This window comes from Aethalodelphis obliquidens, unplaced genomic scaffold (assembly GCF_003676395.1).
Source record: "Aethalodelphis obliquidens isolate GAN/ISIS:26980383/991018 unplaced genomic scaffold, ASM367639v1 scaffold37, whole genome shotgun sequence".
In the NCBI taxonomy this organism is placed as follows: Eukaryota; Metazoa; Chordata; class Mammalia; order Artiodactyla; family Delphinidae; genus Aethalodelphis; species Aethalodelphis obliquidens.
Window position 1 is genome coordinate 17,556,945 of NW_020837981.1, and position 27,791 is coordinate 17,584,735.

At 35.8% G+C, this 27,791-nt stretch overlaps 1 protein-coding gene across 2 annotated transcripts in view; it reads left to right on the forward strand.

Moving 5' to 3' along the window:
• Window positions 1-27,791, forward strand: part of CTNNA3 (catenin alpha 3) — a 1,595,169-nt gene that overhangs the window by 1,197,807 nt on the left and 369,571 nt on the right. For both annotated transcript variants that reach the window (XM_027130128.1, XM_027130127.1), the window contains exon 12: window positions 13,657-13,857. In XM_027130128.1, the coding sequence (XP_026985929.1) occupies window positions 13,657-13,857 (201 nt within the window). The remainder of the gene's footprint in view (window positions 1-13,656; window positions 13,858-27,791) is intronic.

The following is a 27,791-nucleotide window of genomic DNA, read 5'->3' on the forward strand; positions in this document are numbered from 1 at the left end:
GAAATGTAAATTGTTATGGCCATTAAGAAAACCAGTATGGCGATTCCTCAAAAAATTAAAGATAGAACTACCATATGATCCAGCAATCCCACTCCTGGGTATATATCCAAAGGAAATGAAATCAGGATCTCAGAGAGGTATCTGTTCTCCCATGTTCATTGCAGCATTATTCACGAGAGCCAAGGTATGGGAACAACGTAAGTGCGGGTGAACAAATGAATGGATAAAGAAGATATGGTATATATATATATACACAACATTTATACATATATACAACATATATACAACAGTTATACATATATACAGCATATATACAACTATATATATATATATATACACACACAACATTTATTCAGCCATGAGACAGGAGAAAATCCTGCCATTTGTGAAAACATGGATGAACCTGGAGGACATTATACTAAGTGAATTAAGCCAGACAGAAAGGCAAATACTGCCTACTATCACTTATATGTGGAATATAATTTTTTTTTTAAGTTGAACTCAAATGTGGAGAATACTGGTTACCAGGAGCTGGTGAGATGGGGTAAATGGGAAGATGTACTTTGTAAAGAGTACAAAGTTGCAGTTATATTGAATGAATAAGTCTAAAGATCTAAAGTACAGGTATGATGACTGTATTTAACAATACTGTATTGAACACTGGAAAGATGCTAAAATAATTGATTTCAGGTACTTTCATCACACACAAAAAGATGATAACTATGTGAGGAGATATGTTAATTAGCTTGACCATAGTAATCATTTCACTCTATATGAAATCATCATGTTGTACATATTAAATATATACAAGGTTTATTTAAATGGATGAATTTAAAGGATAATAATAAGAAATACCTTTTGCTTACATAAAATTGAGTGAAAAAATTAGGTAAGTGAATGGATAGTTTGAGTTCTATTTACCACTAGAAAAATAAAAGGACTAATTTAGGAATGGGACTGATTTGCAAAAGTAAAATCAAAGTACAAACATTAAATAATACAGTTAACCCTTGAACAATTTGGGGTTAGGGTTGCCAACCCCTGTGCAATTGAAAATCCACGTATAATTTTACAGTGGTCTTCCCCCTCCCTCTGTAGCTGAGGTTCCACAACCACAGATTGTATAGTCTTGTATTACTATTTATTGAAAAAGATGCATATATAAGTGGACCTATACAGTTCGAACTGATATTGTTTAAGGGTAAACTGTATTTGGTTGCTTACTAGATGCCATGTACTATGTTTTTTATGTATATTTTTAGTTAATCTTAACAACAGTCTCAGAGATTGTTAATCTTATTCATTCCATTTTATTAATGAAGAAACTAAGGCTTAGGGATATTGTTTTTTCTAAGTTTATAGAACTAGTAAGTAGAAGAGCCAAAATTATCATCTAGGACTCTGACAATAAGGCCACATAAATTATTTGTGCTTTAATGCCTCTGTGTCTTATTGCTGCCCTATGTTTTGTTGTACATTGTTGTCTTTTCAGAATGATGGTAGTCCCTGATTTCGGATGCAGAATATCCCAGAGGTTTTTCAGCAGTAGGTGACAGTTTTCTTCAGATGATGGCATAGATCTATGGTATGGCAGGGTAACGAGCAAAGAAATTCTGCATTTTGGCTTCATGCGTAGATGCTTAAATGGGAGGAATGACCTTCCAGGCAAGGTTGCTGAGATAATAACACTGAATTTGTTCAAGATGGTTTGATTAGATGGTCTGACAGTAGAGGTTTAAAACTGAAAGAATAAGCTGTTGTAGGCCAACTGGGCTATTGGCACTTTTTTTAGAAGTTTCATATCTTTGTTTAAGATCTTGAACAAAGATTATATTTTTCTGCTTTTTATGTAGACATAGCATCAAAAAAAAAAAAAACAACCTGTTTGTTTCACATTTTTAGGAGTCATTTTAGCACCTTACCTCTTCTTACTATCAGCAGTTTTTGCTGTCATATTACTTTTCTTCCTCATTTTATTATCATCAGCCTCATTACAGTACCTCCACTAGCTTCCCCTACTGTGATCTTTAGTATATGAATGTTTGTGTCATGTGCTACTGTCTTTCATCATGTTTGAATCTTGGCAAAAATTTCTTTGAACTGCAGTATTTTGTAGATAGATTGTACTGGTCCAATGCGGTTATTGTAATTGCCGGACAGGACTGCTATTCGTGCCGATTTTTACTTTGGAAGTTTCTGTATGATGCAAAAACTTGTTCTTAAGCACAGAATTGGGAAAAAAAAGGAACTAATTTGTTTTGATCTTTAAATAGGAAGTTTTAAAATTTCCATGCCTGTCTCTTCCTGTATTGAATCTAAGCTGAACTAAGATGTCCACACACAAAGGACATGGATTGTACTTTACAAGTTATAAAAGGAGCACCTAAAAACAATTAAAATGTGCAAAGAAAAAAAAGATGTTAACAATAAATGAGCTAATGAAATAATATTTATAAATTGGTTATATAACATAAAACTCTCCCACTAAAATACCTTTTAAATAATTCTTCAGTTTTTGTACAGGTATCACGCTAGCAATTAATAGGACAGAACATCAGTTACTTGTCTTCAAACTCTCATGGTTAGAGCCATTAGAGACTATTGATCATGTACATATCATTTTGATAGGAAAATTACTACACCCCTACTTTCACAGTCATCAAGGAACATGTAAATACACAATGAACTTAAAAAAGACCAAGACATACTCGCTGGATCAATCTGATCTTAATGGAACAATCCATGGTATGTAATGCAACGATGTACAAACATAGAAAGAGGCAGTACACTGTAGGAAAAGGAAATGGTTTAGCCACACTCTTACCCATGTATAGTATGACACTAATCACATTTCTTGTAGTTAATTTAGGTGCTCTTTTCTGTCATTAGACTGTGAGTTCTTTTGAAGCAAAGACAATGAGTTATTTATCTTGTCATCTCCTTTACCCGGCAATATATCTAGTGGTAGGAACTCTGTAAATACTCATTGAATAAATGAATTTTTAAAAATACCACTTTACAATTACTACTAGTTTTCAGGCAGAAAGTTGAGAGAGAGGAAAAATAATCCTGGAAGAACTAATGATATTAGTTCTTGATATTAGGGGGCATCAGGCATATATTTACCTTAGCAATGTATAGCTCTTAACAATTGGTGTGTGCTTAGTCATCTAAATTTTACCTATTGAGGTTCACTCTTTAATAACACCGTTAATTAAAGATAGAGTATAATTTGAAATGGTAATCATTAAAATGATGAAACTTATGTATTATGACATATAGTATTATTTTACAAAAAATAAATAGGGCTTCCCTGGTGGCGCAGTGGTTGAGAGTCCGCCTGCTGATGCAGGGGACGTGGGTTCGTGCCCCGGTCCGGGAAGATCCCACATGCCGCGGAGCGGCTGGGCCCGTGAGCCATGGCCGCTGAGCCTGCGCGTCCGGAGCCTGTGCTCCGCAACGGGAGAGGCCACAACAGTGAGAGGCCCGCGTACCGCAAAAACAAAACAACAAAAACAAACAAAAAAACTATCCCTCTAAGTATGCTTAGATGATATTTCATGCTCAGTTAAAATTAATGTGAAAACTTATAATGCATTCAGGTACATAATATTATAAACAATCTTTTGCACCATTTTATAAAATGTAGAAAATATTTTAGACCTATAATTTCTCCTTCCCATTGTATATTTGGGGTAGCTGAATAATATAATTATAGAATAACCATATTTTGAAGCCAGATGAGACCTTAGCATTTCTAGGACCTTAGTAGGTGGGATAAACTTGATTTCAAGCTATGGCTCAATTGCTGTAACTATGAATTTTGGAATTATACATTTCTGCTCAAAGCCTTGATTTCTTCATCTTTAAAACTGATAGGTAAGATGATACTGCTACTTCGGAAGGCAGTTTGGCAGTTTCTAACAAAGCTAAACAAACGTATGGATACCAAGGGGGAAGGGGAGGTGGGATGAATTGGTAGATTGGGATTGACATACATACACTTTATACTATGTATAAAATAGATAACTAATGAGAACCTACTGTACAGCACAGAGAATGCTACTCAGTGCTCTGTGGTGACCTAAATGGGAAGGAAATCCAAAAAAAAAGGGGATATATGTATACATATAACTGATTCATTTGCTGTACAGTAGAAACTAACACAACATTGTAAAGCAACTATATTCCAATAAAAATTAAAAGAAAAAAAAAAACCCTAAACATACTCTTAACATACGACCTAACAATCACCACACTCCTTGGTATTTACCAAAATAAAATGAAAAGTTACATCCATACAAAAACGTGCACATAGATGTTTATAGCAGCTTTATTCATAATTGCCAAAATCTGCATGCAAGCAAGATGTCCTTCAGTAGGTAAATGAATAAATAAACTGTGGTACATCCACACAATGGAATATCATCCAGTGCTAAAATGAAATAAGCCAACAAGCCATGGAGGAAACGTAAACGCATAGTACTGAATGAAAGAAGCCAATCTGAAAAAGATACATACTGTATGATTCCAATTACGTGACATTCTGAAATATGCAAAACTGTGGAGACAGTAAAAATGCCAGTGGTTGCCAGGGGTTGCATGGGGGATAAATAAATAGGCAGAGCACAGAGGACTTTTAGGGCACTGCAGCTGTTCTGTATGATACTACGATGGTGGATATATGTCATTATACCTTTGTTCAAATCCAAAGAATGTAAAATAGCAAGAGTGAACTCTAATGTATTAAACTTTGGACTTTGGGTGATAATATTGTGTCAGTGTAGCTTCATGGACAGTAAAAAATGTACTACTCTGGTTGGGGGCTGTGCATGAGTGGGTAAGTGGAAACCTTTGTACTTTCTGCTCAATTTTGCTGTGAATGTAAAACTTCCCTTAAAAACAAAGTTTATTATGTTTTGAAAAAAAATGATAGGTAAGAGACCTACCTCTTAGGCATGTTATAAGAATTTAATGAAATAATGTGCATATATATGTTGATTATGATATGCACATTATGGAAAACAGGCATTCCAAAATTATTTGTTAAAAACTCAAGGGCTTCCCTGGTGGCACAGTGGTTGAGAATCTGCCTACCAATGCAGGGGACATGGGTTCGAGCCCTGGTCTGGGAAGATCCCACATGCCGCGGAGCAACAAGGCCCGTGAAACACAACTACGGAGCCTGCGCGTCTGGAGCCTGTGCTCCACAACAAGAGAGGCCGCAAGAGTGAGAGGCCCACGCACCGCGATGAAGAGTGGCCCCCGCTTGCTGCAACTAGAGAAAGCCCTTGCACAGAAATGAAGACCCAACGCAGCCATAAATAAATAAATAAATAATAATATCCCCTAATATGATGATTTATTAAAAAAAAAAACTCAAGCAAATTGACGATCAGAGATGTTACTGTGTAAAAGCTAGGAAAGAGTTGGGCAAAGGATCAAACTTAATTATATTCTTGGAAAATTGAAGAATGTTCAAAATTCCTATCACATTAATTATAGATATCTGTAAATTATGAATGTTATTGAATATGTAAGATTGAACATTATCAGTTTTCTTCCAGTTTAGAAGCTGAACACAGTGCTTGTTAAAGGTCTCAAGTGGACTTGGCGCTGAATAGTGAATGTTTCAAGAATCTTCTTTGCTGTTGTAATTGATGAACCAATATTGATTCATTAACTACCTTCTGCAGTTTACATTAGGATTCACTATGTGTTTTAAATTCTATGGCTTTTACAAATGTAATAATGACATGCATCCATCATGACAGTATCATACAGAATAGTGTCACTATGCTGAAAATCCCCTGTGTTACATCTATTCATTCCTCCCTTTTTACTCCTGAATCCCTGGCAACCACTGATGTTTTTTTACTGTGTCCATAGTTTTGCCTTTTCCAAAATGTCATATAGTTGGAATACTGCAGTATGTAACCTTTTCATATTGGCTTAATTTATTATCAATATGTATTTAAATTTCCTCCATGTCTTTTTATAGCTTGATAGTTAATTTATTTCCATTGCTGTATAATATTCCATTGTATTGATGTATAACAGTTTGTTTATCCATTCTCCTGTTGAAGGATATCTTGGTTACTTCCAAGTTTTGGTAATTATAAGCCAAGCTTCAGTAAATGTTCATGTGAAGTTTTTGTGTAGATATAAGTTTTCACCTCATTTGGGTAAATACCAAGTAGCACAATTGCTGGGTCACATGGTAAGAGCATGTTTGGTTTTATAAGAAACTGACAAATTGTCTTTCAGAGTGGCTGTACCATTTTGCATTTCCACCAGCAATGAATGAGAGTTCCTGTTGCTTTGTATTCTCCTCAGTACTTGGTATTCTCAGGGTTCTGAATTTTGGCCATTCTAATAGGTGTGTAATGGTATCTCATTGTTGTTTTAATTTCAATTCCCTGATGATATGTGATGTTAAGTGTCCTTTCATATGCTTACTTTTCATTTATATGTCTTCTTTGTTTGGGTGTCTTTGTTAGATCTTTTGCTAATATTTATAGACTTTTTAATTTTTATTGTTGAATTTTAAGAATTCTTTGTAGATTTTAGATACCAGTTCTTTTGCAAATATATTTTGCAAATATTTTTTTCTGATCTGTGCTTGCCTTTTCATTCTCTTAACAAACAGTGCCTTTCAGAGAGCAGAAGTTTTAAATTTTTATGAAGTCCAATTTGTTACTATTTCCTTTCATTTTTTATACTTTCAGTGTTGTATTTAAAAAGTCATTTCCAAATTCAAGGCTACCTAGATTTTCTCCTAGGAGCTTTAAAGTTTTGCACTTTACATGTAGGTCTATGATTCCACATGTAATTTATCCTTTACATTTTTTCCCCATGGGTAGAAAAAATACTTGAAAAATTAGTAGCTTTCAAGACAAAATACACAGTCAAAGAATAATTTTCCAAAGCTGAAAGCAAGACTTTTACAAATTTAAAGTGAACAGCTGTCAAAAATTCACTATTGAGAGACACCAAGATGATAATACTTGTTTAAGGAAAACTGGATAAAGAAAGAATGGTTAAATAAAATTCTAACTTAGAAAGAAAACTGGTTGATGGTCCTATAGAATGGTAAAAATGTAACCTTCAGTATTATGTTTTCTATAAAAATTATTCCCATCTCAGATAAAAATTTATTTGCATTCCTGTGTGACGAGAATTATTTACCTAGCTATCCCTTTTAACAAAATGAGCATCTACAGAACTGTAAAACCCCTACAGAATTGTAAAACATCCTAACCAATAGTAAATAGCAAGTGGTAAAAAGATACACACTGCTGGAGAATTAGATATCTGCCAGGTAGGCTTGGTTCACAATGTCTGCCCAGGAGGGCACTGAAGGGACAAGCAATAGTACCTTTTGCCTATTTCTAAGCTTTTGATAAATTTCTTTACTTCACAGAGAAAACTGTTGTAAGCGCCTACTTGAGACTTATGAAAAGAAATATGAAGACTTCATTGACTTTGTGTGTGTGTGTGTGTGTGTTTATTTCTATAGAACTGTGTCTGCCTAAGTACTGCAGAATTCCTTTAAGTATAGTTTGGTAAAGAACTAGTTTGGGAATAGCAATCTTTATTTTTCTTTTGATTATTGTCAAAAGTGGGTCAAGTAAGTTTGAGCTGGTTAAAGTCCAGTGAAGAATAAATAGCTTATAGTGCAGAGAAACTAGGCAAACTTTTGTGATAAAGGTTAACAAAACTTCGTTAAAACGATGAGATAATTTTGACTATCGTATTTTGGGAAGAATAAAAGATAATGAAAGAAAGTAATTCTTACCAATATTTTATAATAACTATAAATGGAGTATAACCTTTAAAAATTGTGAATCACTATATTGTACACCTATAACTTATATAATATTAATATTTTACATCAACTATACTTCAATAATTTCTTTTTAATTTTTAAAAAGAAAATTCTTTCTGGTTTCTAGCTTTTAAACCCTTTACAGAAGGGGATTTACCTTTATCTTTTACATCATCTACATTTTCTAACACATAGCAATACTTAGGTTCAGGAAAGGAGACAGAGGAAAGGTTCTAAGGATGTAGAAAAGGGACATGAAATTTCAAAAAGTTTTACATTTAGCTATATACATGTTCTTTATTCTCAGAATAGTATTTGCCTAGATATTTATGCAGGGTATTAGTTATTTGGAGAACAATCATCATGATCAAATTCTTACTAAAAAAATTTTGGCCACCTTTAGGTAGATACATAAACAACAATTAACTTATATACTGGTGTATTCCATTGGCTTTATAGCTTCTTTTTGCGGGGGGGGGGGGAGTGAAGGAGAAAAATTACTGTGTAGTTGCCTGTGTAATGAATTTTAAAATTATAGGTAGAGATTCAGGTGTGCAAAATTGAAACATTTTCTTATACATAGTTAAATCTCTGAGCTCATATACAATGGGTTGCTAAACTTAATCTTGCCAATTTAAGAAACTCAATCTCTTTTGGCTTATAATTCAGTCTCTTTAGGAAAACGTTTCCTCTTTAGAAAAATACTCTTTTCTCTCTTCTCCTTTCCTCCTTAGAATTTTGTTTTACATATGCAGATATCAGGGGAGGAAACAGTTGGTGGTAGATTATTCCCCATTCAATGGATTATAGCATAAACCTCTTCAGGCTTTGCCATTGATGTATTCAAAGCCCAGCTTTGGGAATTAAAAGAAAGCAACTTTAAGTGTGGCTTTTGCGAATAAAATGTCCTTCTACTTTAGGTCTGTTCTTTGGGTTATGGATTTATAAAATTCTGCTTTGTATGTTTTCTACTTTCCCTGAGGCAAGTTCTAGCTTTAATTGTAGAAAACTGAAGAATTAAGAAAAAAATCGTCGAAAAAAATTTAAAATATATTTCAAAATCTTCTTGTGGTACACTTGCTGCGATGACTGAAGATGGAGCCACCCACAGAAGTTTGCAACAAATGAAATGTCCTGCAGTCTAAGATCAGTTCCTTTATTGCCCTCTTTATACTGTTTTCCAGCATAATAAAAATCATCCTTTGCCTCTCAGGATAGCTATAAAATGAGTGACAGTAATTGCTAGTCATTCAGCTATTCTCTGCTCTTAAAATAATGTACTTCAGGATTTGCAGTAATACTAGGACATTTCACCCCTCACCCCAAATCAAATGTTAAGCTGACACTCTGAAACGATTAAGACAAATCTTCAATCAATCCTTCAAAACATATACTACAGTTGACCCTTGAACAACATGGGTTTGAACTGCGCAGGTCCACTTTCATGAGGATATTTTTCAACAGTAAATATCACAGTACTACACCGTCCATGGTTAGTTGAATCTGCAGAGGAACTGGGGATACGGAGGGCCAACTATTGACACAAGTTATACACGAGTTAGCGCCAGCATTGTTCAACGGTCAACTGTTTTCCAAGTGTACTTGTTTTATAATAACATATTTTCTTTCTTTTAAACCTCATTGTAAAAGTTATGTAATTGTTAAATCCAAGTACATGTGCAGTTGAGAAAAAAAATAAATTGGAGGTAGAGTTCCTAATGATTTTTTCTGCATCTAATGAGTAAACTCATTCCATCAGCGAAGACTTAAGAGATATGTCAGTAGAAAGTTTTATGCAAAGTATTTGGTGTTTTATTTCTTTCCTATAGGTGTGGATTTATATATCTAGACATAAAAACTCAAGCTATCATGAAGGCCTTTTTAACTACTTAAGTTCACCTTAAATAAAGAAATACTTGTTTTTAAGACATTAGCTTAATGTTTAGTTACTGTGTATATGGGAGGTGCCCAATATTTTTTTTTCTTTTTCTGGTACTCTGTGTTTAGAATTTCATGCAAATAATTGTTGCTGGCATTTTGTGAAACATTCAGAATAATGGGGAAGTGTCACAATAATGGAAATCTTACAAACCTTTCCTAATGCTTCTGCGCCATATTTAATCTTAGTAATTCAAAAGATCATTTAGTCATCATCTCCGACATTCTCAGTATAGCTGCTTCAGATAAACGCTGGGTATATGCTTCTTGTCATTTTTTTCCTTATTTTTTATATTGTATATTTTCATGTAAGGTTTTTATTTCCATATCTGACCTTAACTCTATGGTTCTTTAACATAATTAACACCAGGGCTTCTGATTGTGTTGCACAATCAAAAGCAATAACCACACAAACTTCTATAAGGCCAAGCAAAAAAGAATCAGAAAAATTCTTACTGTATATTTTATTCTCCATTTAAAGTAATAAAATAAATTGTGAAGCATATATATCATTGTTTTATAGAAGTGAACATTCATTGTTAGTGAATATATTTTGTATTTTTTCCAGTGAAAAATTCATAGCAAAAAATAGTTTGTGACAGCTATAATTTCACCTTTAATTAAACAGAAATTACTGAGTTTATTAGATAATTAATTTTCCAAAAATGAACAATGTTTTTTCTTTCCTAAATATCTTTTCACTTTCACAGAACTGAGAAAAACAGCTCTGCAATCTAAAATTAAGCACCTTTAGTGAATACAGATTAAACATGCATTGAATACATATATATTGTGTTTGCTTTTAAAAACACTTACCAACATATTTTGGAAAATAACAGCTTCCTAATGTGGCATTAAAGGGCACATCTGTGGATTTTTAAAAAACTGATCGTTATTACGCCTTCCACATTTATACTTGTACTTCAGTTCCAAGGGAAACATGATGATGATGATACACATGTGCTTTCTGTTGAGACGGGACTATGCCTCGATTTATTACAGGCCTTAATGACACATTCATAACTGAATGCTACAAATTAGGTTAAAACTCCAGTGAATTTATAATGAAGGTTTTCAGTACTTAATCTTTTTCATGCAAATGAACTTACTGTCCTTAATGTGGCTTAAATTGACTAATTTTAAGGCTACAGAAATGTGTCTACCAATGTTCATAACCCATGATTTAGGATTTAGACAAAATAATGTACTGTTCCCAGGTGCATCTTATAAGAAGACTTCATTCATTCATTCAACAAACATTCTGGTTAACCTAACAGGTGCTATGTACTGTACCAAGGGCTAGATACCTCAAGGAATAAGATAAAATTCCTGCACTCATATATATTTGTTAGTCTACTAGAGAGATAGTTTCATTAGTATATCACTAAAACACAGAAAGAAGCTCTAATGAAAACATACAGACCATTTTATGTGAACCCCAAACAACTTGGAACAAAGTTTGCCTTGTTCTAGGTCAGCATGGATTTCCTGAGGCAGGACATTTAACTAGTGTCTTAAAAGAATAGTAAGGAATTCCCTGGTGGTCCAGTGGTTAGGACTCTGCCCTTTCACTGCAGGGGGTACGGGTTTGGTCCCTGGTAGGGGAACTAAGATCCTGCAAGCCATGGGGCATGGCCAAAAAAAAAAAAAAGAATAGTAGGAGTTGAGCAAGCAGACGAGAGGGGATTGGCAATTACGATATTGTGATTTAGAATAAGAGGTATATCTTTGGTCTTTTCCTGCTTCTGGCACAGAACTCCTAAAACCCTTGGAATATACTGAGTGATGAGGGCCATAAAGCTGTCTTTTGTATGTTAATGAGATGACTTTGGGACCCCCCCCCGCCCCCCGCCATAGGATGGGGGCTGGTTGACAGGGCAACCAACCATGTGATTAGAACTTTTAGTTCCACCCCTTTACCTCTGGGAAGGGTAGAGGGGCTGGAGGCTGAATCGGTTGCCAACGGCCAGTGATTTAATCCATCATGCCTATGTAATGAAGCCTCCATAAAATCCCGAAAGGATGGGTTTTGGAGAGCTTCTAGGTTGGTGAGCACATGGAGATTTGGGGAGAGTGGCATGCCTGGAGAGGGCATGGGGCTCTGGGCCTTTCCCCATACCTTACCCTCTGCGTCTCTTCCAGCTGGCTGGTCCTGAGTTATAAAAGTTAAATCTAGTAAGTAAAATGGTTCTCTGAGTTCTGTGAGCTACTCTAAGCAAAATAATCAAACCTAAAAAGGAGGTTGTGGGAACCTCTGATTTATAGCTAGTTGGTCAGAAATATATGTAACAACCTGAAGTTGGACCAGCGTCTGAAGTCCATAAGGGGGGAACCTTCAAATTGTAGCAGAAGCACAGGTAACGATCTAGGCTTTTGACTGATGTCTGTAGCGGGGTGGGAAGGGGCAGTCTTGTGGGACTAAACCCTTAACCTGTGGAATCTGATGCTATCTCCAGGTAGATGGTGTCAGAATTGAGTTGAATTACAGGTCACCCAGCTGGTATACAGAGAGTTGCTTGTTGTTGTGGGGAAGCACCCCCACACACACACACACACGTTGACATTGGGTCCAGGAACCCAAAAGAACAGTCTAGGTCAAGGTTCTAATATGCCCACAGGCACAGAGACATGAAAAAACATGGCAGATTTGGAAAATTGTAAAATAGATATAACTAAAGCATGAGAGACCTGCAGAGGAATAGTAGACATCAGGTCTAAGAAGTTCACCAACGACCGTATTCTTTGATGGTTTGGATATTATGCTCTACAAAATAAGAGGAAGGTGTGACTCTGCAAGGAAATAGCTTTATGAATACCTGTCTTGTGTAGCTTACCTGCAGAAAGTCAGCAAATCCAGGGAGAGGGAGAGGGGGAGAGAGGGGGAGCAGGGGAGGGGGAGGGGGAAGGAGGAGTTAACAATATGTTCTGGAATTACTGAGGCCTTTTTGTTGTAGTTGTTTTCTCTGTGTGTTTTGAAGTAGTAGAGTCTTTAAAGATTTGGGGTGGGGATTCATTTAATAAAAATAGAAACCATTTCTTTAGTATTTTTTTAATTTCTTAGAAATATCATTGCCCATGCTTGTTGATATTCTACCTATTTACTCAGCTCCACTCATTAGTTTTATTCCGGGAGTATTAATCATTTTATAGAAAAAGTAAACATTGTTGGACTATACTAATAACTCCCAGCGGTCTTCATGCCTTAATCATGCAAAGAAGGAAGGAGAGAAAGAGGTCTGGAGATACTCTTCGGAGTGAGCAAATTTCTCTGGGATTCATTTACTTCAATCAATCTTTTTAAAGCCCTTTTTATATATGTCTTTTCACAGATGTAGTGAGGTTATTGCTTTACAGTATAAAATTATATATTTCACCATTTTCATCATTTGCTAATTTATAATATTTCTGTAATTGTGTTAAATATCGTACATCAGTGAACATTAGTTGAATGGAACACCGTAGTTATTTTTCTATATATTTAGGGCAGGTGATTTTTTTAAGAGTTTCATAATCTGCATAGTATTGTGCTTAATCAGGATTAAGTATTCCATCATTATACATTTTATTTTTGTTTCAATCTAGAATCTTTCCTTAATTTCCATCTGTAAGTCACTCAAATCTAAAATCTAACCTACTGGAACTAGAATCTAAAATAAGATGCAATCTGTAAAACTTGCTGATAAAAATGCAAAATTTTTGTTTTACAAGATGAGCTATTGAAAAAGGTATAATCAAAGTCACATCTGTATTTTTTTCTTCTTAGTTGTCAATGTCTTTTACTTCCAATGTGCACATTATCCACAACCAGAAATTAACATGAATTATAGTATGCTAGATTTGTGTGATAAAAAAAAAATAACACGAAACTAATTTGACCTGTTTACTTACAGAGAGCCATATCCTAGAAGATGTCAACAAATGTATCATAGCCTTGAGAGACCAGGATGCTGATAATTTAGATCGAGCTGCAGGTGCTATCAGAGGACGGGCCGCAAGAATTGCTCACATTGTCACAGGTGAAATGGACAGTTACGAGCCAGGAGCTTACACAGAAGGTGTGATGAGAAATGTTAACTTCCTGACAAGTACTGGTAAGTCTCTGTCCCCAATAACAGCTGCTCTCTTCCTGACATTTGCATCTACATAGCTACCAAATATTCATACATATGGAAAGGAGATCTCAGTCTGTGTGGCTTGTTTTGAAATAGATTGCTCTACTATCTGATAGGGGCTTACATCCTGTGGTTGTGTGATTTGAAATTTATCTCTGGGAAGTAAATATATTCACTGGAGAAAAAAGGCTTTTATACATATATGCATTATATAAATTACCCACAGGCCTTTAGCCACTTGCGAATGTTTATTAATGCTAGAGTTGGTAGGAGATATAATTAGGCCAGATGTGATAAGTATGTAATAGTTTCCAAGCTCTCTTTTAGCTGTCTGATTGGTACCCCCCAGGTTTTTGTTTACATTGCTTAAACAGAGCAAACTTGTCCTATGTTTCCAGAGAAATGCTTTCTACCTTCTTTTGCAATCTGTTTGCAAAGCACTATTTTGTTCTTTCACATAATCTTTGATTACTTAAGAAATACCAGACCAGGATTTTGTTTTGGTTGTAGCACCGAAGTTAATATTTTCTGAAATCAGCTAATGAATGCTTAGTTTTTGAATCACACATTAAAATAGTATTCTTATTTTAGCACTGTTATTAACATTTCTCCAAGACACTTATAGAACATTCAAAGAAGCATTTAAATTCCTATGAATTCAAAAACAGTGGATGCAATTTGAATGAGGGCAACCAACCATCTTTAGAAGTCATCATGGCAGTAGTTTTTCTTGTGAAAAGCCCTTGTAATCTGTGAAAACCTCAGGCTGAATTTTTCTTATTAATTACTTCATAAGAGGAGAGTGACAGTGGACCCATGATTCCTAAAATATTTGAAATTCCATACTTAAGTCATTGATCCTACCTAGAGAATTGTTCATATTATGCATGGGGCATACTGTGTTTGGATGTACATACTTGTTTTGTGAAAGGGGTAGAAGGGATGGAGATGGGTGATTTGGGGGGAGAGGAAGCTGCTCCTTGAAATTAATAAAGATAAGCTTATCAGCATTTGAATAGCCTTCATTAGGGAATAGTTCTGAAGAGCTATACCACAGGTAGCCTTGGCAAGTTTTGTAGAGAACTGAGGATTACTGTTGCTCTTTTCCTAGCATGTTGATACAGAACTCATTAATGAATCTTGGTGCATAGTTTTCTCAGTAGCTCTTTTAAAATATTTCTAAAACAATGAAATGCTTAAGATATACTAAGGAAAGATGAAGGAGGTGTATTTGCAACTCTTGATATGATATTTCTATACTACTCAAAAGTCACTGGTGTCACGAATAGGGTACAGGGTAGTTGCTTTATCAGTGAGGTGTGGCGATACATTTACTTGCTTAAGGAGATAATTGTGTTAGAGTAGTTCAGCATCTCTTCCCTAAACTAAATTTAGCTGGTCCTTTCCTGTTGGTCAAAATCAAGTACAGAGTTCTCTGATTTTTTTCTACCTTCTGGGGATAGCATTGTAAGTAAAAAGAAGAAGGCATCAGTGGTTCTCCTTTTAGCCAGTGAAAAATGTCCTATAGGGAACTGACTAAAGTCTACCGAAATTGTACCTACATCTTGTTTCTGTCTCAGTTTTGTAATCGTATTGGTAATGTCTTGTGAACACACTCTTATAGTCACCATGTCTGTATGAGGTACTAAGATTATAGTTTTATTCTCTATAGTATAGCGCCCATATCTGGACTTCACATGCAAAGAAGTGGAAGTGAAATTTTGAAGTGTCCAGAATGTGAAATGTGTTGTGGGAACACTCCATTCACAATCAATTCTTATAATCTGAAATAAGAAAACAAAAATGAAACAAAGTTATTTACACATTTAATTACAATTTTGTCAATACCTGTATGATTTATGATGACCTTACAAAATAACTAACCAATATGGCTACATTATCATTCAATCAGAAGAGAGAGAAATCCTTTTTCCTCTAATTACTTGTATGTAACTTTAATTGAAATTCTCCAGGTAAATTATGTCCTGTACCCCAAATACAAATACAATAAATATGGAATAATGCTGGGTTATTCTGTATAAGTCACATCTTATTAGTAATATAACAGTATAGTTTATGATTTTCCAATTTTGTCGTTTTAGTTTTTTAGATACTTTTTGGCTTATCTTAAAATCTTCTCATTTGGGGTTTTTTTATGTCTAATTTCAAACTTTTCTGCAACAGCTTTCCTTGAAATTTATCAAAAGCATTCCTCACTAAAGGGAATTCTGAGCAATAAATTAGATGAAAATGCTAATTTGATCAGTTTGATCTTAACCAAAGCTAAAATATATGAGCATTTTCTCTCCCATAGAGATATTGTCTATGAAAAATACTTCCAACTATTCTATCCTCCACAGTTAATTAACAGAAGATGTTCATCTTTGTTCACATCTGCCCATAACTTGGACTTATTATTTATAAATAATCATCAAATTAAATAATTCAAAATGTCATGTTTTATGTTATGAAGCCTTAATAGTTCATATTTTAACAAGTGAACGGTCTGTATATGTGACCTGTTTTTCTTTCTTTCTTTTCCTTTTATGCAGTTCTCAGGTCTTAACCCTTTTTCCGAAAATAACTCAATAAGGAGCTATTGTGAATTGTTCTTATTAATGAGACTTTCTTATCTTTGCACAATTTGCCTTTAAAGTACTGTCATCAATGATGAAACCTAAGTCATACTTCTCTAAGTCACAAAGAATGTTTTTTGGAACATTGCACCTTTGCTTTTAATCAGACTTTGTGGCTCATTAGCACATTTTCAAGATTTGTTGATCTTCTAAGTGTTTTGTCAGCACTTAGAGAAGCCCTGTTACATTGCAGGATTTGCATGGTTCATGAAATCAACCAGCTGGTTTTCAGTGAAATGTAGGCAACATCTGGAATGCTGCATTTCATTCAGACTGAGGCGGAGTATTGTAATCTCCATGAGAAATTTTTATTCCGCCCAATTCTTCCCTGTTACTAAGCTCCTCTACCTGTCAGGAATTCCCAATAGGGGAGAGAAAATATTAGCTTTTGTGTTAAATAACAAGCCTTCTGGATTGCAATGGGAAGGCTTAGAAGTTGTATACCTAACATCATTTTCAGTTTTTTCACACTAGGCTGGGAGAAAACCTAAACCAAGAGTGGACACACATAATATTTTTTGTAAGTGATTTATGAATTCTATCAATTCAGAAATCAGCAGGACCCAAATCATCTTTTGCAAACACTCAAACTCCACCTGGTTTCAAAGTCAGCTAGGCTCATGGACCAAAACACAACAAACACACAGATGAACCTGACCAAGACATCCTGGTGGCCTCCAACATTGGCAACTGGTAGTGATGGCAAATAAAGTGTCATTCATCAAGTACTCTTTCAGGCCCAAACTTGAACGCTTTCCCCTGTTAGAGTGGAGAAGAGTCGTATAGCTGCAATTTTTCTTCTTAAAGGCAAATGAGACAGTTGAGAACAATTTAGAGCCAATAAATATTTCCAAATTTTTGTTGTAAATTTTTCTTGTGACCGGTTGAAACAATGGATAGACTTTTAAGATGAATTTCTCTAAAAAACATTTAAAAAACTTTAATAGCAGTTAGTAATTCTGATCAATTTCCTTCATTTAATAGTTTTCATATACAAATAGCCTGCATTCTTGTAGCCTAATTGAAACATTTTTTAGCTACTGTCCTTATGTTGCATCTCTGTTTATAATCTTAAATGGCTATAGGATATAAAACAGAAGCTTTAGTTCCAGCCGTCTTTGCCCACTACCATCCAGCAGAGGTTGCAACTCAGTGGTCCACATACTGGATGTGATTCAGTGTGACTCAGAGAATTCTTATGTGTCCAGTAGAGTTTTGACCAACAAAGTTTTATGTTTTATTATAAGAATTACTTTCTAATTATATATATGAATATATATACATATATACATATACATACATATATATATATATATATCCAGATTAATGGCCTATCGTAACAAATTGGAGGGTCTGGCAACACTAGAGCAGAGTTTACCATGGAAACGAAAATGGCTGGAGCTTAGTAGTGTCTTTCTTTTGGTTGAGACTGGGCCATAGTCTCCTTTATTACCTCTCATTATATGCCCAGTCTGCTTTGCTCACTTAATATACCTACCTGAACTTCGTAGGCGTTTGAATTCACCTAAACGTGAATTTCTGTTTTCTTCTTCCTAGCATGGGCCAAAAGCCACCTTCTACTCCATCTAAGTTGTTGCTTTCACAATCACATGGGCATACCAGGATCATTTCTGCCTTTAGGTCTTGTCCATGCTGTACCTGTCATTTTGAATACCCTTGCGCCTTATTTATCACATCAAATTTTATCCACCTTTCAAGAAACAGCTCATACCCCTGTGTACTCTAGAAACCTTTTTTTTTTTTTACTCTCTCTGGAAATAGTGAGCTCTTCTTGGTCTCCTGTGCTGTAGATTTTAAAGGACTTGCCACTCAGGTGCATTGTTACAGGCAACTATATGTTACTGATGAACTCTTCAGGTATATTTATCTAGAAATGACTTTTCTTTCAAAACAGAAGTTAAGTTATAGGAGAAAAGAAAACTTGTATTGTTTCTCTTTGCATCTCTTCCAAAGCCTGCCATAATGTCTTGCATGTGCTAGATTAAAATGAAAACAGAACAAAACAACTCTTGAATTGAACCTATATGCTTATGCTAATTTTATTCCAGCAGTGAAACACCTTTTCTTCTCTACTGGCCCTCTACAGTTATAATTATTCTTTATAACTTTCTCAAATGCCACCACCTTTACAAAGGAGCTTCTGATTCCCTTTCAGTTAGAATTAATTGCTCCATTACCTGTGTTACCATGGATGAGCTTATCCTCTAGTTAATGCTTATTTCACTTTGCCTTGTATCATAATCAGCCATTTACATACAAGTTTCTCCCACTAGATTGTAACGTACTTAAAGGTAGATACCACACTTTATTTATTTTCATATTTCCCAATAGCATTTTATACATTGTAGGAGTACTCAAGTCCTTCTCCCAATTTTAAATTTAAAATTCATTGTAAGATTATACTGTGACACATTCTACTACAGTTAAGCAAGAGGACAAGTTATCATCTCAATTTGTGGGGAAAGAAAACAAAAACAAAACCCAAGAGCAGTGGCCTATGTCAAAGGCTGGGGCAGAGAAAAGATCAGGGAGGTGATTCATTACTGTCCGGAGTCAGATATTAGCCATTTTCAGAGAACTTCGGATCAGATTCTTAAAAGGTTCTTTAGCAAGCTTTTGAACAAGAGATCATGACTTTTGTATAAATAATTACTTCCAAGAACCATCCTTGAACTGCATCTGTTGAAAGATCCCACTAAACCTATTTTCACTAATGGTTCCCGCAAATCCCCCTAAAGGGTAGCAGCCGTGCCTTCAAATTCAGAAGCATATGCTGGCAAACTTCCTCCCCCTGGTAGCAGTCTGAGACAGGCCTCTGGGATTATGCACTTTCTTCCTTTTGGCTTCAGCCCTAATCTGACACCCTTTAACACAGTTAGTCAGAGAGCATTAATAAACCACTTCTATCTGCATATCACTTGGCCAGCCTGCAGAACCAGTGTCTTCTTGTTGGTGATGCCAAAATCAAAAGTTAAATGACAATTTAGCCTCTTTAAAGAAGAGTAAGATCCCCTGGCCTTAGAAGTACTGCTGCTGCTGCAGACGTTTGGCACTTTGAACTGACATTGTGAATTGAAGAAAGAAGCTTCTAGAGCTTCTGAGTGGAAAACCTGTTTTTTTTTGTCCAGAGAGACCTGGATTTGAATAGGACCCAGATCTAGTGAGCGGGCTGAGGGTACTTACTTATCTTGACGTTTTAAGTTTTTGGAAATATAAACTTGTCAGATAAAAAGTACCATCAAAACTGAAATCCCCTATGTGTACTGGGTAATGCAAAAGCTTTTTTTGACATTTTTGATATAGTTAGATCCTAAGAAAGGTAGGTACGTGGAATAATCTAAAAAGCCACTGTTAGTACTGACCTTATTAATAAAAAGAAGGCGTTCTGACACACTAGTAGACATTTTATTGTCAAGGAAGGAAATGGTATAGAGGGCTTAAGGGTGGATTTCGGACAGTCATAAAGAGGGGCTGATACCTTCCCAAATCTGGAAAATATAAAATATGGAACTGTGAAGCTGATGCTAAATGAAGGATAGATTAAAAATAGATGAGCTGAAATGGCACGGGTTAAAAGGAAGGGATCGTTGGGAAAGTAAGTGGAGAATTTGAACATGCACAGAAAGGGCTTTGGAGTCTGTGAGCAAAGGGAGGTGGGGGTGGCAAGGAGCACGAGAGGAGTAGCATCAAAAAGGGAGTGAAAGGGGGGCTTCCCTGGTGGCGCAGTGGTTGAGAGTCCGCCTGCCAATGCAGGGGACACGGGTTCGTGCCCCGGTCCGGGAAGATCCCACATGCCGCAGAGCGGCTGCGCCGGTGAGCCATGGCCGCTGAGCCTGCGCGTCCGGAGCCTGTGCTCCGCAAAAGGAGAGGCCACAGGAGTGAGAGGCCCGCGTACCGCCAAAAAAAAAAAAAAAAAAAAGGAGTGAAAGGACCCAGAGAAGGGAAATTGAGTACTGATTTTCCAACTTGGTTGGTCATCATCTGTGTTGGAACAATGGAAATGCTTCCATCCGTATCACCCAAACAGGAGCACGGCCTTTCAGCAGCTCGGATTTTCCTTCTTCTGGCTTTGGGGAGAGCATAAACCATGTGAAGTTGAATGTATGAAACAGACTGCATTTCCTTTGGTGTTAAGTAACTGGTGTAGATAGCAGAGCTTAACTGGCAATAGTTTTAGCCATTTCATTCCCAGCCTCTCCTTCCCACCTGTCCTTCGTGTCCATTTTTCTGGGATTCCTCAAATGTAGTGCTGCTCGGATGAGGGTGGTCACAATAGCCATGATGATATTGCCAAGTTTCCAAGACAAGAGTAAGTGTAGTAAGTGAAGGATTAAGCATTTCTAAGGTGAACAGTAGGTATCTACTGCCAAAAGAAGGCAATGTTGCATTTACACTGTCAGAAGGCCAATACTTTCAAATGACAGTGTTATCTGTAAGCTTTATGAATAGATGTGAATATTTTCACATAAAGTCCATATGTAAGTCGTTTATCATGATTGGGTGAGTTAAAGATTATTTCACCTTTTGGTGAAAACTGTAAACTTGGGGAATACTATAAACTTAGTGGATAAGGATTGTTTGACTGAAGAAGGGAAGTATATTTTAAACGATAGCCACAGTTGCTATAACAATGCTGGGAGTAGAACAAGTGGAATAAAAGAGTCTCTGGAAACATTGATCAGGTGTCCTGTTTACCCAGCTCAGTAAGGATGTAGCTCAAGAAAAGCCAAAGGGATTTTAGGCATGTGGAAATTCTTTCCCACCATGTGCCCATGCTGATTTCTGCTGACAAATATTTTCATTTCACATATTTGAATTCTCTAGCTCATGGTAATTTACAACTTCCTCGTTTGTCAATTACAAAAGAAAGCATTACTGCTTAACAATCCCACTCAGCAGGCTAAGGACTTAGGAATGGTTCTTCTCCTGAAATGCATTAGTAACCCAGCAGTATCTTAGAAAGTATAATATATTCTGGTGATCATCCACCATTTAATTTTACTGTCTGCCAAAGTCTGTAGCAGTTAAAGTTAAGTGAACAATTTATATTATAAAATTTCTCTGCTGATATAGGGATTATCATTTATTATAAACACTGCTGCCAGTATTTCTTTAAGATTCTAGATATTTTAAAGTTGATTTTGAATGTAGGTTATAGTGATTTAACAAAGGTTAAAGGCACATTCCTTTACTACTTTCTTTTTTTTTTTTTTGCTGGTAAAGCTTAGTTTCTTATTTTTAATTTTTATTTTTTTTTTATACAGCAGGTTCTTATTAGTTATCTATTTTATACATATTAGTGTATATATGTCTATCCCAATCTCCCAATTCATCCCACCACCACCACCCCCCATCCCCCACTTTCCCCCCTTGGTGTCCATACATTTGTTCTCTACATCTGTCTCTATTTCTGCCTTGCAAACTTGTTCATCTGTACCATTTTTCTAGATTCCACACATATGCATTGATATATGATATTTGTTTTTCTGACTTACTTCACTCTGTATGACAGTCTCTAGGTCCGTCCACGTCTCTACAAATGACCCAATTTCGTTCCTTTTTATGGCTGAGTGATATTCCATTGTGTATATGTACCACTTCTTCTTTATCCATTCATCTGTCAATGGGCATTTAGGTTGCTTCCATGACCTGGCTATTGTAAATAGTGCTGCAATGAACATTGGGGTGCATGTGTCTTTTTGAATTATGGTTTTCTCTGGGTATATGCCCAGGAGTGGGATTGCTGGGTCATATGGTAATTCTATTTTTAGTTTTTTTAAGGAACCTCCATACTGTTCTCCATAGTGGCTGTATCAATTTACATTCCCACCAACAGTGCAGAGGGTTCCCTTTTCTCCACATCCTCTCCAGCATTTGTTGTTTGTAGATTTTCTGATGACACCCATTCTGACTGGTGTGAGATGATATCTCATTGTAGTTTTGATTTGCATTTCTCTAATGATTAATGATGTTGAGCATCCTTTCATGTGTTTGTTGGCAATCTGTATATCTTCTTTGGAGAAATGTCTATTTAGGTCTTCTGCCCATTTTTTGATTGGGTTGTTTGTTTTTTTTAATATTGAGATGCATGAGCTGTTTGTATATTTTGGAGATTAAACCTTTGTCCATTGATTCCTTTGCAAATATTTCCCCCCATTCTGAGGGTTGTCTTTTCGTCTTGTTTTTAGTTTCCTTTGCTGTGCAAAATTACTACTTGCCTTAAAATTCTTATGTAACTAGAAAGAGGAAATAGATTACTGATAATTGATAAAAAACAAAATTATTTTTGAGGGAAGAAGCAGTAAGTTAAAATATTGTACTTCTCTTACCATCTCCCCTACCGTATTTATTTATTCTCCTTCTACCAACTACTTCAGTATGTAAATAGTTATCCCTTCTTCATTATTTGTATTTATTAATGTATTCATCCTATCTTCACAATTACAATCAAATAATTTTGAGCTCAGAGACTAGCAGTGTGTTTTTTTCCTTTTTCATCTATTTAAAAAGTTAGCAAGAAGGCAGATTCACAAAATATTTCTGCCTCACTCTATAGTTTAACATCGCTTTTATGAAACAGTAAAGGGAAACAAAAGGAATGAGCCCATAACGTCAAATGCATGGGTGTTGGCTCATCAGAGAAAAGCAACATCCAGAAGATAGTAAGCAGCTGGAAACGTGCAGATAGATGGAAAAGAGCAGCAAACACCTCAATCCAGGGTATGCACAAGCAGAGCTCGTCAGAGAGGGAGGGTTCCAACTCTCCTGTTAGCATCACTGAATTCTGGGAAACAATGAAATAATATGGCCTCACATTCAGTAAGACAGTTAATTTGAACTTAGAACACTACTTTCATCCAAAATGTGTGGCAAAATAAAACCTTTTTGTATACGTAAGAACCCAGGATATTTAAGTTACACAAACCCTTTTTGAGAAATGACTTGAAAATGTATTCAAGCGAAATGAGGAAAAATCAGAAATAGTAAGAATGTGGAGAATTGAAATAGTAAATCTAACTCAGAAATGTAATGAATAAAATGACAAGATGGCAGATCTCTAGCAGGTCTAGAAAGCAACTGATCCAAATTAGAATAGAAAGTCATGGGCTGCAAGAAAAAATAATTCTAAAAGGAGCCTAGAATACATTTAGACAAACAGAATCATTAAATTAGTCACATGATAAAGAAAGCAATTCACTATCCTTTCCAAAAGATGTCACCTAGCTAGCTTAGAATATTGTGAACCCAACTACATAATCCTAAAACTTTAAAACTGTCTGGTTATATTGTTATCAGCTTATGCTTAACTATTTGTATTTGTTTATTGTCTGTGTTTGTCATGTCTTTTGTCATTGTTAAGAAACTAGATTTCATGTCACATGGTAAATATTACCTGTTATGCCTATTATGAATATGTATTTATATATATATATATGTATGTATAAATGGCATACACACATATACATATGTGCATATGTTTATATCCATTTATGATAGTAATATTTATATACAGATATCTTATTTTATAATTTATTATATTTAGTATTAGTGTAACTATATATGTATAGTGCATATGTTACATTATATACAAAATGATTGATTTTTTTTGCCTGTGTGTTTAATGGTCTTTGTATAAAATAGAGTTATCATACAGAACAACCTGGACAGATCCATACATATCTCCAGGGACATCTGGAAGTCTAGTACTGACTTCGGCTATGACAGAAATAATTGACTAGCTAGTAATTTATAATGCACTGTCTAAAGTGCGAAATCCCTCTGGTGGCACCCAGGGCCAGCTTATTTATGTTATTTAGGGATGTGTAGATTGATGGCTTACACCTATTTCACTGGTTTCATAGCTCGGCTTGGCTATATGACCAGTGGGGCATAAAAGACTCCGCTAGAATCTTTTGCCTTAACTCTCCTAAAACCACAATTTCTTGCATATCTCTCTTGGCAGGTCATAACCCAGGGATGAAGTGCATCCTGTGTGACTAAGAAAAGACTTTGTGTAGGTGTGCCTGCAAATGTCCCAGGCCCCGATGCTGGCTTGTACATTCTTTCTCCTGCTTTGCTGCATGCTTTATCTTGAATAGGTTTTATGTGAGTGTGTTATACAGAATTTTGCAGACCCTTTAAATTCTTCAACCTTGTATAATTGTTGCAGTCATAACTCATTTATTTACAAAAAACATGTATTTGAAGATACCAAGAAGAAGCACACACACACTCACACATTTACCTTAAACGTACAGAGCAAGGCAAGTGGGCAAATGGTTACATTTGGTTTTGTTAACTGCTTTTTTTTCCTTTTTTGAAGGTCCTTAGTAAGTCTTCATAATTGGACATTATGCAGCCAAAAGTACTGGATCATGCTGTATTTTCCTCAGAGGACTTTCTAAACTCTGAAACCTTAGTGGCTAAACTTTCATTTGATTTAGAATAACTGACTCACACAATACACAGCAATAGAGAATGGACAAACATTTCTCATGAGTACTGACTCAGTCTTTTATGGCCTGTTTCCGCCAATTGTGAGATCATTCCACCCAATTACCATTTCACTACTCTGCCCCCTTAAAAACGCAGAGCTATAACAAAGCTTATCCTTTCTATATTAATAGTTATCTATTGCTGAATTTTAAAAAATTTCCCTAAAAGTTAGCAAATTAAGACAACAAACATTTACTGTCCTGTGGTTTCTGAGATCAAGAATCTGGGAGCAGCTTAGCTCGGTGGCTCTGGCTCAAGGTCCCTCATGAGGCTGCAGTCAGGCTGTTGGCCTGGGCGCCCTCATCCAAGTCCCAGGTGTGGCTGGACTCGTTCACACGGTTGCCGGCAGGAGACTTCGCTCTCTTGCCTCGTGGGCCTCCCTTATGTTGCCTAAGTATTCTCGCAACATGGCACCTGGCTTCCCTCAGAGCAGGCAATCCAAACCAGAGAGAGAGTGAGAGAGAAAGAGAGACCCTAGGCTGGAAGCCAGTGTTTTTGTATAACCTAATTTCTGAAGTGGTATACCATCATTTTTGCTATATTCAATTTGTTAGAAGGGAGTTACTAAATTCAGTGGGTTACTAAGTTACTTAAAGACAGAGTATGAATATCAGGAAGCAAGGCCGTTGAGCCATTTTACAGACTGCTTAGCACAACTGCTAAGTATTTTATATTCTGGAAATGCTCAATCTATTTCCATGTCCACAAATAGACTATACTTTTTGGAGTGGTTATATCTCTCAACCCCCCTGCTTTCTGGTCTAACATCTAATTTTGGAAACATAGCAAAGAACCTGCCATACAGTAGACAATAAATATAGGTTCAATGGATGAATAAATAACAGAATGCACAGCTCACCTGGGAGCCTTAATAAAGTTGATTGATTGACAAAGCAGAACAATTGGAAAAAGGAGTCCTCTCCGTGACTACTTCATGCTAGATGCCTTGACCTGAATCTTTCCTCCATGTTTCTTCTCTCCATGTGCAGCCCTAAGGATCTTTCAGTGGAGCAGCTAAGAATGCTCACAGCAGAGCCAATGAAGACACTTTGAAGTGTCTCACAAAAGCCGGTATATGGCGGCTACTCGGACAGCACACTCTCAACAGAATACCCAATTTATGTTGGCTAGTTAGAGCAATTTACACTAAAAACACAGAATTATTCTATACATTGAATGTCACAATTCCATACCACCAGTGGCATATGTTGCTATGGTAGGAGAAATGTGGCTTCCTGGGGAATTGAAGAATATCAGTAATTGTCCATTCAGGGCCTCTTCATTTGGCCATTACCAGTGTGAAAATGATTTCTATGGAAAAGATTACTTTTAAAGATTATTTTGATAATGCAATTTTTTAAAGATTGCAACTATTGCAGAACAAGTTAGTATGGTTGTGGAATTTGTGAATGGCTCTGGAAAGAATAACCTGCCTTTTATCTTCCGTTATGAGCCACTGTCTGAGGATTTATCTTTCTCTTTCTAGGTGTATTAGTTATCTGTTGCTGAGTAACAATATCACAACATTACCAACTTAAAGCAATACAGTTTAGTACCCCACAGTTTTTGTTGGTCAGGTATCCAGACAAGACTTAACTGGATCCTCTGCTTAGAATCTTGTAAAATATAAATCAAGGTGTCAGACAGGGTTGTGGCCTCATCTCAGGCTTGACTAGGGAAATAGCCTCTTTCAAGCTCGTTCAGGTCGTTGGCAGAATTCAGTTCCTCATGGTTCTAGGACTGAGGGCTTCAGTTTCTTTTTCTTGGCTATCTGTCTACCAAGGGACACTCTCAGCTCCCAGAGACTTCCCACAGTTCTTACTATGGAACTCTCCAAAACAGGTGCTTGTCTTCTCAAAGTCAGCAAGAAAGAGACACTCAGCAAGGCAAGTGCTATAATCTTATGTAATATAATCTTATAATCATGTGTACATAATCACATATATTCTATCAACTTTCCCATATCTTATTGGTTATAAGCAAGTCATAGTTCCTGCTCAAACTCAAGATAAGAGTATTATGGTGGCCACCTTAATGGTCTGTTGGACATACCAGGGAAATACTTTATAGCTTTCAATAAAAGCATGCCTGAACCTAATGAAACAAGTAGACAGGCCTAGAGTAATTCCTACAGACTTTAATGGGGTAGACAGCAAGGCTGATTCTGAACTAGCTTCTTCTTTTGAAAAATAGTTTTTCTCTTCATTGTATATGAATTTAAAAGTAAACTTGATGCTTTCTCTAATGAAAACCATATTTACTATAAATATTAAGTTGGCCTAAATATAATAACTGATTTTCAACTGTTTTGACCTGTAACATAATTTTATATGGGTCAACCTGATACTTTCCATGTATTTTGTTTTCTGCGTTCCAGGGAATATCCCTGTAAACAATGCTATCATGGAATAATATACATTGTATACATGAAGAAACTGAAATTCACTGGGTTTATGTGATTCGTCTAATTTTACAACAGTAAACAGCTAATTAAGAGATTGGAACAATATTGAAATACAGGTCTGTGGTTCAAAGCCTGTTCTTTCAACCATTATTCTAGGACTGATTTTAAAAATATAGATTAATTGATTGAATAATAATTAATTAATTAATTATGTCAGCACATTTTACCTAAGATGAAGTTATATCTTCATTTTTTGCAATAAGCATTGAAGAAAGAGTAGACATGGGGAATAAAGACAATATTCCTTTATGAGTCTGCTCCCAGGCTAATTCTCTTTCATCTTTAGGTGCTCTTGG